This window comes from Saccopteryx leptura, chromosome 6 (assembly GCF_036850995.1).
Source record: "Saccopteryx leptura isolate mSacLep1 chromosome 6, mSacLep1_pri_phased_curated, whole genome shotgun sequence".
NCBI classification, from domain to species: domain Eukaryota; kingdom Metazoa; phylum Chordata; class Mammalia; order Chiroptera; family Emballonuridae; genus Saccopteryx; species Saccopteryx leptura.
The window spans coordinates 133604725-133623463 of record NC_089508.1 but is presented as its reverse complement, the minus strand read 5'-3'; the positions used below and the strand labels follow the sequence as shown (position 1 = coordinate 133623463).

General features: G+C 38.0%; 1 protein-coding gene across 1 annotated transcript in view; it reads right to left on the bottom strand.

Annotated features, from left to right (window-relative positions):
- Positions 1-18739, bottom strand: part of MEIKIN (meiotic kinetochore factor) — a 134549-nt gene that overhangs the window by 6741 nt on the left and 109069 nt on the right. The window contains exon 13 of the mRNA XM_066341743.1: positions 4628-4751. Within this exon, the coding sequence (XP_066197840.1) occupies positions 4628-4751 (124 nt within the window). The remainder of the gene's footprint in view (positions 1-4627; positions 4752-18739) is intronic.

Below are 18739 nucleotides of genomic sequence, written 5' to 3'. Positions count from 1 at the left end.
TTGCTGCTGGCCCCTCCTACAACCAAAAAAAATGCACAATGCATAGGGGTCCTTTTTAGATTTTGGAGTCAACATATTTCTCATTTCAGTGTACCTCTATAGCTCATTTATCAAGTCACCTAAAAAGCTGCTGGTTTTGAGAGGGTCTCAAAACAAGAGAAGGCTCTGCAATAGGTCCAGGCCACTGTATAAGATACTCTGCCAATTGTACCATATAATCCAGGCAATCCCATGGTACTTGAAGTGTCAGTGACTGATAGAGACATTGTTTGGAGCTTGTGATGAATTACAGCACAGGTCCTTAGGATATTAGAGCTAAGCCCTGTCATTCTCTGTGGATAACTACTCCCTCTTTGTGACAGAGTATTTGCTTTGTTAGTGGGACATAGTAGAGACTAAACTTCACCATGAGCCATCAAGTCATAACAGGAGCTGAGATGCCCATCATGAATTGTGTGTCGTCTGATGCACCAAACCCTAAAGATGGCTGTGAAGAAAAGCACTCTATTATCAAATGGAAATGCTATATATGAGATTGGACTAAAGCAGGCCCTGAAGGCATAAATAAGTTATATGAGGAAGTGGCCCAGATACCCATGGCCCCCAGTTCTGCTACATTACCTTCTCTCTCCCAGCCTGCACTTATGGCATCATGGGAAGTTCCCTACAATCAAGTGAGTGAGGAAAGAAAACTCAGGCTTGGTTCACAGATGGTTCTGACAGATATGCAGGCACCAGCTGAACATAGACAGCTGTAGTACCTATAGCTCCTTCCTGGAGCAACCCTGAAGGAAATTGGTGAAGGGATATTCTCCCAGTGGGACAGAACTTAGAGCAGTGCACCTCATTGTTCACTTTGTTAGAAAGAGAAAGGGGCATGATCTGTGCTGGCGCAATGGATAAAGCTTCTACTGGAACGCTGAGGTTGCCAGTTTGGAACCCCGGGCTTGCCCAGGCAAAGAACATATGAGAAGTAACTATGAGTTGATGCTTCCTGCTCCTCCACCCTTCTGCCTTTCTCTCTCTTTGTCTCCTCTCTCTAAAATCAATTTTTAAAAAAAAGAAGAAAGAGAAAGGGTCAGATGTGCAATTATGTATTGATTCATGGATGATGACTAATAGTTTGGCTGGATGGTCAGGGACTTGGGAGGGACATGACTAGAAAATTGATGACAACAAGATTTAGGGAAAAGGCATGTGGATAGACCTCTCTGAATGGGCAAAAAAAATGAAGATATCTGTATCTCATGTGAATGCTCAACAAAAGCTGAATTCAGCAGAGGAGAATTTTGATAATCAAGTTGATGACTAATTCTGTTGATACTAATTAGCTTTTTTCCCCAGCCACTGCTGTGATTGCCCACTGACCATGATAGAGATTACGCATGGGCTCAGCAACATGGACTTCTGCTCACCAAAGTCGGCCTGGCTATAGCTACAGCTGAGTACCCAATCTGTCAGCAGCAGAGACCAACACCAACTCCCCAATATGGCACCATTCCTTGGAGTGATCTACCAGCTTCCTGGTGGCAGATTGATTACACTGGACCACTTCCATAATAGAAGGGGCAACATATTATTCTTATTGGAATAGATACTTACTCTGTATATTAATTTGCTTTCCCTGCATGCAATGCTTTTGCCAAAACCATGATCCAAGGACTTATAGAATGCCTTATTTACTATCATGGTATTCCACACAGTATTGCTTCGATCAAGGAACTCATTTAGCAAAGAAGTGTGGCAATGGGCCTATGCTCAAGGAAGTTATTGGTCTTATCATGTCCCCCACCATCCTGAAGCAGCTGGCTTAACAGAATGGTGGAAGGGCTTTTTAAGACTCAGTTACAGCACCAGCTAGGTGGCAATACCTTGCAGAGCTGGGCAAGGTTCTCCACAAGATTGTATATGCTCTGGATCAGCATCCAATATATAGTGTTGTTTATCCCATAACTAGAATTCAAAGGTCCAAAAATTGAAGGGTGGAAATAGAAGTTGTACCACTCAATATTATCCCTAGTAATACACTAGCAAAATTTTTTCTTCTTGCCCCCATGACTTTATGCTTTATTGGTCTAGAGGCCTTAGTTCCAAAGGGAGGGATGTTCCCACTGGGAGATACAACAATAAACCTGGCCACTTCAGGCTCCTTGTGCCTCTGAATCTACAAGCAAAGAAGGGAATTTCTGTACTGGTTGTGGTAACTGATCCTGACTACCAAGAGAAAACTGGGCTAGTACTTCACACTGGAAGAGAATGTCTAGAATACAGGAGAGCCCTTAGCACGTCCCTTAGTATGTATTATCATGCCCTGTGACTAAGGTCAATGAAGAACTATAAGAACCCATCCAAGTAGGACTAGTAATGTCACAGACCCTTCATAAATGAGGATCTGTGTCACCCCCTAGTTAAAGTACCATAACCAGCTGAGGTACAGAGGGAATATGGAATGGATACTAAAGAAAACTAGTATAAATACCAGTTATGACTACATGGCTAATTAAGCAAATGTATTTGTTTTCTTCCCTCTCTTATGCCATATCATCCAACATAAGATGTATTAATAACATTTAACTTTATATCACAGTACTTGAGATACAGAATACCAAGAAGAGTAAACATCACTCAAGGACTTTGAAACCTCTTCTGGAGAAGTAGTTAGCACATTTTTAGTTGTATGTTGGACAGTGGTATTATGTTAGATAGAGTAGGACTTTGTTACTGTCTTTATTTGGAGATTATATATGATTTATGGAGATGTGTATGAATACATGGTTGACAAAGAGTGGACTTCAACAGTTAGCTGTATGAGTCAACTTGTCTAGGCTATATTACCCAATTATATTAAATACTAATGTTGGCATTGCTGTGAAGGTATTCTTTAGATGTGGTTAACATCTGTAATAACTAACTTTGAATAAAGGAGATTATCCTTGACAATGTGGGTAGGCCTCATCCAAACAGTTAAAAAGCCTTGAAAGCAAAACAGGTTTCTCTGAGGAATAATAAATTCCTCCTGAAGACTGCATCAACATCATCTCCTGCCTAAGAGTTTCCAGCCTATAGTTTTTATCCAGGTCTTACAATTGCACTAAGTCATGTCCTTGAAGTGAGTATTTACATCCTACTAGTTCTGTTTCTTTGGTAAAACTCTGACTGACATGGTATCTACTATTCCCTACCACTATGCTAATGTTCACAGAGATATAAATAAAAGTCTATTATGTGATCTCTGTCCTTGAAAACTTCATAACCTAAAGAATATAAAAAGTCAGCATTATAACTTATGACGGTAGTAGTATATTCTAAAGTGTCAAATGAGTAGCACTGAATTAAGTATTCAAGAAACTTAGAGAAGAAAAAGGTCTCTGAGGATTTAGGGAATGCTCAGGACTGGCTCCGTAGAAGTAACAGAAACAAGGATCAATGGGAACTGATATGCAGTGAGGGAGGCATAGAAACACCTGAACTTGAAGTTTAGATACAAAGATTGAACTTCTTGGTAGAAATGTGACCTTGGACAAATTGCATACTAATTTGAGCTTCTGATTCTTTTTTTTTTTTTTTTTTTTTTTTAGTTTCTGATTCTTAATATACAAGATGAGGATAATAGTACACATTCTGTCTAAACAAATGATATAAGGTGGTTAGCTCAATTCCTTTCACAAAGAAAGTAATCAACCAATGTTAAGTAAATGCAGGATAATCACATCTTTAAAAAGAATCCTACTAAAATAAAACCCAACAATACTAAATTTCAAATAGTCATAAGAGGAATCATCTTACACACATTTTAAGAGTAGTACGAACATTCAGGTATGTCCTCGTGCCTCCTGACCATCCAGAGTATGATCGTACATGCGTAAGGCAACATTAAAAAAAGGCAAATGTATGTTCTTCTTGTTTCCATAAATTGGTTATCAAACAAGCATGATTTTAAGTTAATAAAACTGTAACTGGAACTAATTTCATTTTTTGAAAAAAATCTCACTTCCAGGGATCAACGAGCATGAAAAAAACTCACTATTCAAAGAATTAAATAAATAGCACTAATTTTTCAAAAGATAAAGTATTTGACTTTCAAAAAATTATTTTAATGTTTCTGAAACCTGACCAAACTTAAAATTTTACTATTTTCACTTGTGCAAGAACTGTCAGAATACAATTTAGCCTGACCAGGTGGTGGCGCAATGGATAGAGCGTTGGACTGGGATGCAAAGTACCCAGGTTCAAGACCCTGAGGTCATCAGCTTAAGCACGGGCTCATCTGGTTTGAGCAAGGCTCACCAGCTTGAGCCCAAGGTCGCTGGCTTGAGCAAGGGGTCACTCAGTCTGCTGTAGCTCCCCGGCCAATGCACATATGGGAGAGCAATCAATAAACAACTAAGGTGCGGCAACGAAGAATGGATGCTTCTCATCTCTCTCCCTTCCTGTCTGTCTGTCCCTATCTGTCCCTCTCTCTGACTCTCTCTGTCTCTGTCACAAAATAAAATAAAATAAAATAAAATAAAAAATTCTTAAAAAAAAGAATATAATTTATAACTGAAATTCCTTTATACATAAGGAATTTATGATAAAAACATGTTTTATGGCTTTAAAAATAGGCTTTGCATTCATACTACAGTACCTTGAGGAATATCTTTAGGAAGAGAATATTTTTTCTTCTTTACAGTAACACCTTTACTTTTCATTTGTCTAGTTCCTGGTGATGCTCTAATAATACAACAGAGTTCTGATGTATTTAAAGGAACCTGAAAAAGAAGGAAAAGCAGGCATTGCATAATTTTTCCCAGTACCATATTTGTATGTTATTTTATTTCAAAGGCAAATAGTCTTAATATCCATATTTCATAAACATTAATAAAAAGCCTTTATAAAGTTCTTATTCATGCTGGATAATACTTAATTGGTTTTATTTGTTTTTAATTTTTTAATCATTGATTTTAGAGAGAAAGGAAAGGAGAGGGAGGGAAAGGGAGAGAGAAAGAGAGAAACACTCATTTGTTATTCTATTTATTTATGTATTCATTGGTTGGTTCTTAGATGTGCCCTGATCAGGAATTGAACCCACAACCTTGGCATATGGGGACAATGTTCTAACCAACTGAGCTACCTGACCAGGGATGACTAATTGGTTTTAAAACATTTGCTTAATATTCACAAGAACTAGGCAAGGACAGAGGACAATCTGACTTTGGGTGATGGGTATGCAACACAAGTGAACGACAAGATAACCTAGAGTTGTTATCTTTGAATATATGTATCCTGATTTATTGATGTCGCCCCATTAAAAATAAAATTATTAAAAAAAAAAAAAGAACTAGGCAAGGCAGATTATATTATCCCCATTTGTAAAATGAGGAACCTTAGATTCTAAGAGATTGGATAACCTATTTAAGGACAGAGAGTAATGATAGAGTTGAAACTTAAGCACTCTCAAGTGGGAGAGAGTGTATAAAAATTTACTAAATTAAAATACAATTTAAATTTAATTGAGTTAAACACTAGATTTTCTTGATTTCCTAACTCCTGTAATCTCAACAATTTCCCATCAAGCAGTCTCCAGAATAAAGAAATAATATATCTTTCAGAAGTGATATATTTGTTTTTTAGGACATAAAATTAGAGATGTGTTTATCAAGGGCTCCCTTCATTTTAAATAAGCCTATATGGAAGCCTCTTCTACTGTAAAATTCCACATCATCCTCTGTGGTGGAAATTTGCAATTTTCCTGCCCAGCATTCATTTTCCATTCTTCTGGTTCTCTTGGGAGAAACTATTTCTACCAGCCTGTATATCACCTCTTCTGTATAGATAGGTGAAGCTGATAATACTTCTGGTCCCAAGATAGCCATATAACTGAGCCTAGCCAATCAATATATTCCATGACCCTGGACAGAGTGACTAGCTCAGATAAGGACAATAAAAAATGGGCCAATAGGAAGAGGATATGCTGAAACTGAGGTTCCTGCACTAAGTGATCCCAGATTGATACCAATCCTTGCTATAGCTGTTGTAGTAGAAACAGACACAAATATTCTTAGGGTGATAGATCTTCAACTTAGGTCCATAAGATTCTTATCAAATAAGAGCAAGAAAATAAATGATCAGGGTCAGGATCAGTGTCCAAGTTGTCATTCAAGATTCAGCCCAGTGTCCAAGTTGTCACTCAAGATTCAGCCCAGAATAGTGTCAAGCAGATATGATGGACAAAATACATTTCATCTCCTTCTATGATTTCACTATACCAATGAAGGAAGCACTAAATTCACTAGAAATCAAGCTACCATGTATAAGGCTGTACAAGAATATCAAACAGTAGATTTAAGCCCTCAGGACAGAAGATATAGATTGCCAAATCAGAATAGGATAACAATGTATAAAATGATTATAGAATTAAGAATTCACATCTCACAAATAAGCAGACGGAAGACTATGAGGAATGAAAAACAGACCTGAAAAAGAAACAACTGGAACTTCTTGAAATACAAAATAAAATGTGTGAAATAAAACATTGATGGAAGGTTTCAAGCAACAGAGTAGACACAGCTGAAAAGAGAATTACTGAAGAAATTATCCAGGATACAACAAATAAGTGAAAAATATTAAGAGGTTTAAAGATATAAAGGATAAGAAGAGGCTTAACATATTCTAATTACCATTTCAGAAAGAATAAAACAGATAATAGCTGAGAAATTTCCCAAACTGATGAGATATATGAGTCTACAGATTCAGAAAGCCTAATAGCATAAGCAAAATTAAAATAAAGAATTGCAAACAAACATATTAATCCATCTATGTACACATTGTAGTGAAATTATAGCATACCCAAGATAAGAACTTTTAAAAAGCCAGAAAGTAAAGATATATCAATCCCAAAGATCACCCTCAGGCTCAGTGACTCACTAGAAAGACTAATAGGATTCATAAAATCTCTAATATTCAGGAGCGGATTAAGGTCAGTTGAACCCCTGGGTGCAGAAGAAAATATTGGGCCCCTTGACATTAGAAAAAAGGGTAAGGTTGGGGTTTTGTGGAGCCCTTCAGAAGTCGGGGCCCAGGGCGTGCACTCAGTGCACCTGCTATTAAATCCGCCTCTGATAATACTCATACTTATGGTTTATTTCAAAATGGATACAGATTAAAATCGGCAAAGGGAAAAGGTACATACAGTCGAGTTCAGAAGAAAAGGCCTGTAGAGCTGAATGGAGGAGGATAAACTCTTAGTTGAGTCACATAAACAGTAATTAATTCTCCCATGTGCAGAGTGTTGCCAACCAGGGAAGCTTAGTAAGCCTTGACTCAGACCCCAGTCCCCCAGAGGTCAAACTGATACAAGGTGGTCCAAAGACTTAGGCATCAAAAACAGTCATTTACTATAAATCATGTTGTTAGCATAAACTATCTGGGTGGCTCAGGACAAAAAAGACATTATTATTGGGCAGAATACTCCAAGGTCATCTCTCAGGATCCTATGGGAATGTGCAGGCCTGCTGAGTTAACCATTTCTTGCTTACATACCATTTACAAGGAAATGACAGAGGTTAACGAAAGAGTTGCAATAGCAATATGGTAGTCAGAAGACAGTGGAATGATAACATCAAAGAGAAAAATGTCAACATAGAAGTATATACCCAATAGATGCAAAAAAATTAATAAAAATCATAATCACATCAAAGCAAACTAAAAATAAGAGGTAATCCTCAACCTTGTAAAGGATGTTAGTGGTTGTGGGTATTGTTTCTCAAAATTTTTTCGCTTTTATTGGAGAGGATGAACAATCTGGCGCTGTGGTTCAGTAAGACCATATGATTATTTCTGGCTGAGTTCTGAGCAGAGGCATGTCCCTTCTAAGTCAGAACATTTAATTACTAATGTAAAAGAACCTTATAGCATGATCGGTGGTGGCACAATGAATAGAGCATTAACCTGGGACACTGAGGTCCCAGGTTTAAAACACCAAGTTTGCTAGCTTGAGCATGGGCTCATCAACATGATCCCATGGTTGCTGGCTTGTGCCCAAAGGTTGCTGGCTTGAAGCTGAAGGTTGCTGACTTAAGCAAGGGATCATTGGCTTGGCTTGAGTCCTCCACCCCCATGAAAGCACATATGAGAATCAATCAGTGAACAACTTAAGTGACACAACAACGAATTGATGCTTCTCATTTCTTTTCCTTCCTGTCTCTCTCTCTCTCCCTCTCTTTTACATGCATGTGCTAAAAACAAAAACAAAAACCTTCTAGAACTTATTTTTTCAACTGGTATAATTTCTAGCAATATTCAAGATGACTTCTCTGTCACCTATAACGATCAATGGAGGTATAGATAGCATGAGTAAATAATGAACCTTTGTTGTTTTAGCTGCTAAAATTTTTTGAGTTGTTTTTTACTACATTTTATCCTGTTTAGCACAATTTATCTATAAAAAATGTTGCACAACTTTTAACCTTAATAGTGAAACTTTGAAAACAATTTCCTTTAAGATCTCAAATATGAAATATGTTGTACTGGAGGTCTTACTCAGGAATATAAGGTACAATTCACATGGAAAAAACATTATTATTCATAGATGATATGACTGACTACACAAAAAGTTCAAAAATATTTGCAGACATATATTATCATTAATAAGATTTAGCAGAGTTTGAGCTAAGCACAAATATATATATTTAAATTGTATTTTTATACTTCATCAACTAGTTAGAAAATGTAACTTATAAAGAGACATGTCTAACAAAAAAACTTGCAAGATAATTCTGGTTAAAAAGATAACTCTGTCAAAAAGTATTAAAGAACACCTTAATAAATGAAGGGATATACCATGTTCATGAAATAAAAGATTTAGTAAAATCACTCAATAAAACTGGAATAGAAGGAAAGTACCTCAACATAATATGTGACAAACCATCAGCTACTATCACACTAAATGGTGAAAAAAATGAAGGCTTTTCCTCTAAAATCAGAAACAAGACAGGTTTCCCACTCTCTCTAACTTAACATAGTTCTGGAAGTTTTAACCAGAGCAATCAGGACAGAGAAAGAAATAAAAGGCATCCATATTGGGAAAGAATTAAAGGTATCACTTTTTGAGGATGACATGATCCTGTATATAGAAAACCCCCAAGAGTCCACCAAAAAATTATTAGAAACAATAAACCAATACAGTCAAGTCACAGGATACAAAATCAATATACAAAAGTCTATTGTTTTCCTATATGCCAACAATGAAACTTCAGAAAATGAACTAAAAAACCCCAAAACAATTCCTTTTACAATAGCGACAACAAAAGAATAAAATACCTAGGAATAAAATTAACAACAGATGTGAAAGACCTATATACTAAAGAACTACAAAACATTATTGAAAACAAAAAAAACACAATGAAATGAAAAGATATTATATGTTCATGAATAAGAAGGATCAACATAAAAATAACCATATTACCCAAAGCAATGTACAAATTTAATGCAATCCCCATCTAAATCCCAATGTCATTTTTAAAAGAAATATAATAAAAAATCATCAGGTTTGCATGGAACCTTAAAAAAAATCCTGAATAGCCAAAGCAATCCTGAGAAAAAGAATGAAGTTGGAGGTATCACACTACATGATTTCAAATTATACTATAGAGCCATGATAATCAAAACAGCATGGTATTGGCAGAAAAACAGACATACAGACCAATGGAATAGAATTGAGACCCCAGACATAAAGCTACATATATATGGACAAGTAATCTTTGACAAAGGAGCCAAAAACAGACAATGGAAAAAAGAAAGCCTCTTCAATAAATGGTGCTGGGAAATTTGGAAAGCCACATGCAAAAGAATGAACGTTGACTACAGTTTGTCTCCCTGCACAAAAATTAATTCAAAATGGATCAAAGACCTAAATATAAGATCTGAAACAATAAACTACACAGAAAAAACATAGGTACTAAACTCATGGACCTTAGCCGTAGAGAACAATTTATGAATTTGACCGCAAGGGCAATGGAAATAAAGGCAAAAATAAATAAATGGGACAATATCAATCTAAAAAGCTTCTGCACAGAAAAGAAACTGACAACAAAACAAAAAGGCAGACATCCAAATGGGAGATGATATTTGTAAACAACAGCTCTGGTGAGGGGTTGATATCCAAATAAATATATAAATAATTCACAAAGCTCAGCAACACACAAGCAAACAATCCAATTAAAAAATGCGGAAAGGACCTGAACAGACACTTCTCCCAAGAGGACATACAGAAGGCCAAAAGATATATGAAAAGATTCATTTTCACTAGCTATTCAGGTGGTTCCTCAAAAAATTAAGAATAGAATTACCATATGACTCAGCAATCCCTCTTCGGGGTATCTCTATCCCCAAAACTTGAAAACATTGGCACAAAAAGAACATGCACCCCCATATTCATTACAGCCTTATTCACAGTGGCCAAGACATGAAAATACCCAAGTATCCCTCGGTAGAGGATTGGATAAAGAAGATGTGGTACATATATATAATGGAATACTACTCAGCCATAAGAAATGATGACACAGTGACATTTACAAAAACATGGATGGACCTTGAGGTTTTTAATAGTTTTTTCTATTTCCTCCCTGCTAATTGGTCTGTTTAGGCTTTCTGCTTCTTCATGACTCAGTCTAGGAAGGTTGTATTGTTCTAGGAATTTATCCATTTCCTCTAGATTGTTGAATTTGGTGGCATATAGTTTTTCATAGTATTCTACAATAATTCTTTGTGTATCTATGATGTCTGTGGTGATTTTTCCTCTTTCATTTTGGATTTTGTTTATATGAGTCCTTTCTCTTTTTTCCTTGGTGAGTTTTGCCAAGGGTTGGTCAATTTTGTTGATATTTTCAAAGAACCAGCTCTTCTTTGTTTTATTAATTTTTTCTATAGTTTTTTTTGTTCTCTATTTCATTTATTTCTGCTCTGATTTTTATTATGTCCTTTCTTCGGCTGGTTTTGGGTTGTCTTTGTTCTTCTTTATCTAGTTCCTTAAGGTGTGAAGTTAAGTGGTTTACTTGGGCTCTCTCTTGTTTGTTCATATAGGCCTGAAGTGATATGAACTTCCCTCTTATTACTGCTTTTGCTGCACCCCAGAGATTCTGATATGTCGTATTGTCATTTTCATTTGTCTGTATATACCTTTTGATCTCTGTGCTTATTTCTTCTTTGACCCATTCATTTTTAAAAAGAATGTTGTTTAGTTTCCACATTTTTGTGGGGTTCTTCCCCTCTTTTTTTGCAGTTGAATTCTAGTTTCAAGGCTTTATGATCAGAAAATAATGCTTGGTACAATTTTAATTTTTCTGAATTTGCTAATGTTATTTTTGTGGCCCAACATATGGTCAATTCTTGAGAATGTTCCATGTACACTAGAGAAAAATGTATACTCTGTTGCTTTGGGAGGAAATGTCCTGTAGATGTCTATCATTTCCAGGTGCTCTAGTGTTTTGTTTAAGGCCACTATATCTTTGTTGATTCTCTGTTTGGATGACCGACCTAGAGCTGTCAGCGGTGTACTGAGGTCTCCAAGTATGATTGTATTTTTGTCAGTTTTTGTTTTTAGGTCAATAAGTAGCTGTGGTCCTTGGCTTGGTGCATATATATTAAGAATTGTTATGTCTTCTTGATTCAGTGTCCCCTTAATCATTATGAAATGATCATTTTTGTCTCTGAGTACTTTTGCTGTCTTGTAGTCAGCATTATTAGATATGAGTATTGCTACACCTGATTTTTTTTGGATGTTATTTGCTTGGAGTATTGTTTTCCACCCTTTCACTTTGAATTTGTTTTTATCCTAGTTGCTTAGATGTGTTTCTTGTACGCAGCATACAGTTGGACTTTCTTTTTTAATCCATTCTGCTACTCTGTGTCTTTTTATTGGTGAGTTTAATCCATTTACATTTAGTGTAATTATTGACACTTGTGGGTTCTCTCTCTATATATATATAAATATATATATAATTTTTTTTTAATGAGGGAAGGAGAGATAGTGAGACAGACTCCCGCATGTGCCTCAACCAGGATCTATCCACAACCCCCATCTGTGGCCAGTGCTCGAATCAAATGAGCTAATTTTAGCTCCTGAGGCTGACATGCTATTGCCATTTTATAAATTGCTTTCTGTTAGTTTTGTATCTTATTTGATTCTTCTCTTTTGTTTTTCTATCATTTGTTTTTGTTTGCTTGTATTCCATACTTCTTTCCTCTGTTACTACTTTTTTAAGTTATGTGCTTCTGTGGTGGTTTTTTCAAGGGTAGTTATCATTAAATAATGAAAAGGGTACCTACCATGTTCATTGTAGTGCACTATCTTATGAGTGCTTCTGCACTCCATCGTCCTTTGCTACTGTTAATCTCTGTCCTCTCCCCCCACTTTTTTTTGTTGTCACAGTTTAAATTTGGTTTTATTGTGTTCTTGGTGGAGCTTTTACTTGTGGTTTTGTTTTGTTTTGTTCTTTGTATCTGGTTGGAAAACCCCCTTTAGTATTTCCTGGAGTGGGGGTTTTCTGATGATAAATTTCCTCATCTTTTCTGTATCTGTGAATGTTTTTATTTCTCCTTTATATTTGAAGGATAGCTTTGATGGGTATAGTATTCTTGGCTGAAAGTTCATCTCTTTCAGGACTTTAAATATTGGGGTCCACTCTCTTCTAGCTTGTAGAGTTTCTGCTGAGAAATCTGATGATAATCTAATAGGCCTTCCTTTATATGTTGTATTCTTCTTTCCCTGGCAGCCTTGAGAATTTTTTCTTTGTCGTTGGTTTGTGCCAATTTCATTATGATGTGCCTTGGAGTAGGTTTGTTGAGGTTAAGAAAACTCGGAGTTCTGTTTGCTTCTTGAATTTGAGGCTTTAGTTCTTTACACAGGCTTGGGAAGTTCTCATCTATTATTTGTTTGAATATGTTCTCCATTCCATTTTCTTTCCTCCTTCTGATATACCTATTATTCTTTTTTTTTTTTCCCCTGAAGTTGGAAATGGGGAGGCAGTCAGACAGACTGCATGCACCCGACCAGGATCCACCCGGCATGCCCACCAGGAGGCAATGCTCTGCCCATCTGGGGTGTTGCTCTGTTGCAACCAGGGCCATTCTAGCACCTGAGGCAGAGGCCACAGAGCCATCCTCAGCACCCGGGCCAACTTTGCTCCACTGGAGCCTTGGCTGCGGGAGGGGAAGAGAGAGACAGAAAGGAAGGAGAGGGGGAGGGGTGGAGAAGCAGATGGGCACTTCTCCTGTGTGTCCTGGCCGGGAATCGAACCCAGGAATCCTGAACACCAGGCCAACGCTCTACCAATGAGCCAACCGGACAGGGCCCCTATTAGTCTTATGTTAGTCTTTTTGATGGGGTCAGATAGTTCCTGTAGGGCTTTCTCATTTTTAAAAATTTTTGAGTCTCTCTTCTCTCTGTTGTGCCTCAAGTTGCTTGTTTTCTATGTCACTAATCTTACCTTCTATCTGGCCTGTTTTATTAGCTAAGCTTGTTACCTCGTTTTTCAGTTCATGAATTGAGTTTTTCATCCCTGTTTGATTTGTTTTTATAGTTTCAATTTCCTTGGTAATATATTCTTTGTGTTAGTTGAGTAGTTTTCTGAGCTCCCTAAATTGCCTTTCTGTGTTTTCTTGTATATCTCTGAGTATTTTTAGGATTTCTGTTTTAAATTCTCTGTCATTTAGCTCCAAGGTTTCCAATATATTAAATTTTTTCTCCCCAGATTTTTCCTCATCTATCTGTGCTACATCTCTGTCTTTTGTATCCATGGTATTTTATTTCCTTTTCTGTAATGGCATCTGAGGGCGGTTTTGGTGATAGCACTAATGAGAATTAATAAAGAATAAAAAGAAAAAAAATGGAAAGAATAAAAAAGAAAATTTATTACTTTCCTCTTTTTTTCTTCTCTCCCCTCCTTCTTGAGAAAATATTGTGATGAGCTGTGAATTATATTGTGCTAAATGGAACAAAAACTACCTATAACGGAGGGCTGAGTTGGGAAGAAGTGATAAAGGGGCAAAAAAGGAAGTAGGGACCCACAAAATGCAAAAAAGGAAAAAATTGGGGTCAAGAATAAAATGATTTGCTTTTAAGTGATGGTTGACTAAGAGATATAATGAGAGGGATAAAAGGGAAACAGGAAAAAGGAAAAAAATTAATATTGTATTAAGTGGAGCAAAAACTAGGTAGAATGGAGAGCCGGGGTTGAGGGGAATGCTAATGAGTTAAAAAGCAGTGTCAAAAGCACCCATTATGCCACAAAGAAAAAAAATTTGAGTCCCAAATAAAGTAATTTGTTCGTGATTGAGGATTGAATGAGAGGAAAAGTAAAGGAGAAAAGAAGAAACTAATAGAAAGGAAGAAAAAAGATAAAGGGAAAATGTAAAAGAAGAAGAAAGAAAAAAGAAGAGAGAGTTAAGGGTTTTGGAGTGTAACCCTCATAGAGAGAAAGGAAGAAGAAAAGAAAGAAATGGGAGATTTAACACTTATGCGTACTATAGTTCAAGAAGGCGAAAGAATAAGACGGGCAGAGAATAAATGAGCCAAGGTGGAAGAGGAAAAAAAAAAGACCAGAAGATGAAAGAAACAAACAAAAAAAAAAAATGGAAAAAGTTATAAAGTCTGTGGATTTTTCTTGATTTTGAGAGGTTATCTTCTTGCTTTTTCTTTCCTCTCCCTCTTCCTGGTTGGTGACTCTGTACCCCAGGCAATGCCCCTGTGGCATGCTTAGGTAGAGATTTGCAGTTGATAAGTCTCTGGCGATGTCATATATTAGGCTTCAGTCTCATTGGTAGTCGAGGATTGTTAGCATTTGCAGGCTCCGACAATGAGAAAGTCCATTTTCCCGGAGCCTCTCTCCTAGTCTCTCTTTCCTGAATTAGCAGCCTGATGATCCAGCTATGAGGTTGCTGCTGCCTCTGCCTGGAGAGTAAGAGGCTCAGAGAGCTGGCAAATCCCCACTCTATCCCCACTCTGCGCAGGGCTCTGGGTAAGGCTCTCTCAGTCAGAGCTGCCAGTGTAATCAGGTGGGGCTGGAAGCCAATTGCTCTCAAGGTGCCTTTCTATGAGCCTCCAGGTGTGTCCAGTATGCCTCGGCACTCTGTGGGACCACTCTCCCCAGGCTTTTTGCACTTTGTACCCTGTTTTGGCTGGGAAGAAGATGCCCTAGTTGCTGCCTGCAGAACAGGAGGTCTTAAAAGCTGCCAAGTCCCTCTTTTTAACGTATAGCCCTGAGTATGAAAGCTCTGCCAATCAGAAGTTGCCCCCACCCCTACGTGCATAGCAAGAGGCACTCAAACATATCACACCTCTTGTCTTAGATCACTGAACTGAGAGAGATCTTGTCACTTAGAGCCACGTAGGTCAGTTGGGAGGTGAGCAGACTGTGGGTTAAGATAATTTCAGCGATTGGATCTGCAGATCTGCTCCGGAGACAGAGTACAAGCTGCTTGCGCACCCCTCCCCCTAACGCTTTTGTATTTTTTCTTCCCAGGGATGTTAGCTTGAATGGCTGGGTGAGGCACCCTGCCTGCCCAGAGACGTTTGGGAGTAGGAAAGTTCGTTTTCGCACACTCCCCACGTGCCACTGTTCAGGGTGCAGGGACCACACCGAGACTCTGGTCACAGTCCATGCAGAGGCCTCTGACCCTGCCCCTCTGTCCAGGAACATGGGCGCCCACTCCTGGGCACTAGGAGGAACCTCTCGCACACTATCTGCGCTGCCAACCAGAGTATCGGGGCTAATGGCGGCTTCTGCTTGCCTGTCTTTGCCAGGCCCAGCAAAGGCATTAGCTCATGTTGGCTGAATCGCTGCAGGCACATTCTTTCCTTGGCTTGGACGTCTGTGCCGCAGCCTGGCTCCCTCTACACCCTTAGCCCACTATCTCAGTTCCAAGTGAAAGCAGCCCTTGCTCAGGTTAGTGAGGAAGGCAGAGTGTTCCTTTCTCCATCTTATTTTCTACAGGGTTGATTATATATTTAGTCAATTTTTCACTTGATCATACCTTCATTTTCAGTGTATGGGACTTCCAGATGCTCCAAGGATAGATTATTCTGTCTCTGGTTGAAGAATTTGTTGAAATTTTGGGGAGATTAATTGGTAGCACTCCTCACAGTGCCATTTCTCTGACGTCACTCCCAGATTTTTATTTTTAAAAATGTTATTATTATCATTATTATTTTTCTTTTAAAGTGAGAGGAGGGGTGATAGTGATACAGACTTTTGCATGCATCCCAACTGGGATCCACCTGGCAATCCTTGTCTGGTACCAATGATTGAATTAATCAAGCTATTTTTAGCATCTGAGGCCCACACTCAGACCAACTGAGCCATCCTCAGTGGCTGGGGCCAACGCTCAAACCAACTGAGCCATTGGTTGCAGGAGGGGAAGAGGGAGAGAAGAAGGAGAAGGAGAAGGAAAGGGAGAGACGCAGATGACCGCTTCTCTTGTGTGCCCTGACCAGGAATCAATCCTGGAACATCCATATACCAGGCCTACACTCTATCCACTGAACAAATCAGCCAGTGCCCCAATCAGCTTTTAGAAACACAATCTTTTAAAATATATATATTTTAGAGAGAGACAGAAAGGGAGAAAGAGGGAGAAGGGAGAGATGAGAAGCATCAACTAGTAGCTCTTTCACTCTAGTTGTTAATTGATTGATTCTTATATGTGCTTTAACTGGGGTATTTGGGGGAAGGTCAAGCTGAGCCAGTGATCCCTTGCTCAAGCTAGCAATCTTGAGCTCAAGCTAGCAACCTTGGGATCATATTAATGATCCCACACTCAAGCCAGCATGCCCATATTCAAGCCAGCGACCCTGTGCTCAAGCCAATGAATCCACACTCTAGCTGGTGACTTTGGGGTTTCAAACCAGGGCCTTTAGTGTCCCAGGCTGATGCTAAATCCACTGTGTCACTGCCAGTCAGGCTAGAAACACAATCTTAAATATAAGCAGATAATTAATATAACAGGTAAAGAAAGAAAAAAGGGGAAAAGATAAAGCAAGCAAGAAACAGACTACAGTAGTGAAAGAAAACAGTGAGATTAATTAATTAACATTAGAAAATATGGCAACCAGGAAATAAGTATGTTATAATAAAGAGGCATCCAGAAAACAAAATAGGAATTCTTATGCATTAAAAAAATATACATTATGGGACTTCAGAGTAATGTGAGAGATACCCTTGATCTCTCCACTTGAAATTTCAACAAATTGAATAGCTATAACTCAGCAAAGCAACCTCAGTTGGGCTTACAGCCTTGCCTGAAAAGATCACTGCACAGAATTGACCAAAGGTGGGAAGGGTAGGCCCTGGCTGGTGGCTCAGTGGATAGAGTGTTGGCCCAGCATATGGATGTCCTGGGTTTGATTCCTGGTCAGGGCACACAAGTGAAGCAGCCATCTGCTTCTCTCCCTACCCCTCCTTCTCTCCCTTTTCCCCTCCTGTAGCCAGTGGTTTGATTGGTTCGAGTGTTAGCCGTGGGTGCTGAGGATGGCTCAGCTGGTGCAAGCACCAGCCTCAGGTGCTAAAAATAGCTCAGTTAATAGCATTGTCCCCAGACAGGGGTTACCAGGTGAATCAGATGCATGTAGAAGTCTGTCTCACTATCTCCCCTCCTCTCATCTAAAAAAAAAGAAAAGAAGAAGGTGGGAAGGGTTGAGAAGTGGGGTAGAAGACAGGAGCACTTTTGGTCAAGGTCTGGAGAGGAGAGAAACCCAGACAGTCTGGGTTTTTGTCAACCAGGAATCCAGAGAGGGGAGAAACCTAATGGTAACCACCTATAAAAAACCAATACTGAACCATATAGTTTAAAAAAAGAAGAAATGGGGAAAATCTATGTAATACCACTATCAAAAACAACTAAGAGAAACACAAAAAAGAAGAATCAAAGGAGACACAGAGCTACCAGAAAACAATGGCTATAGGGAATCCTCAAGTGGCAATAATTACCCTCAATGTAAATGGACTGAACTCACCAATAAAGAGATACCAGGTAGCAGATTGGATCAAAAAGCAAAATCTAACCATATGCTGCCTTCAATAGACATATCTAAGCTACAAGGACAAAGCAGACTCAGAAGTAAAAGGCTGAAAAACAATTCTCCAAGCAAATAAAATAAAAAGAAAAGCAGGTATAGACATACTCATATCTGACAACACTGACTTCAAGACAACAAATGTAACAAGAGACGAAGATAAACATTTCATAATGATAAAGGGGACATTGTATCAAGAGGACATAACACTTCCTAATATATATACACCAAATCAGGGAGCACCAAAATATATACAACATCTACTATCTGATCTAAAAATAGAAACAGACAAACACAATCATACTTGGAGGCTCAACACACCCTTGATGGCTTTAGATAGATCATCCAAACAGAAAATCAACGAAGAAATGGCCTTAAATGACACACTACAATAATAAATGTACATAATTGACATTTACAGAACATTTCATCCCAGAACATCAGATTATACATATTTTAGTGTGCATGGACATAACATATATATAAACCATGTGTTAGGCCTCAAAACTAACCTCAACAAATTCAAGAACATTGAAATTTAGCAAGTATATTCTCTGACCATAAGGCTTTTGAAATTAAGACTTCAATTGTAATAGGAATTAAGGAAACCAACACAAATGTAGAAATTAAACAACATACTTCTAAGAAATGACTGGGTCATAAAATAAATAAAAACTGAAATTAAAAGGT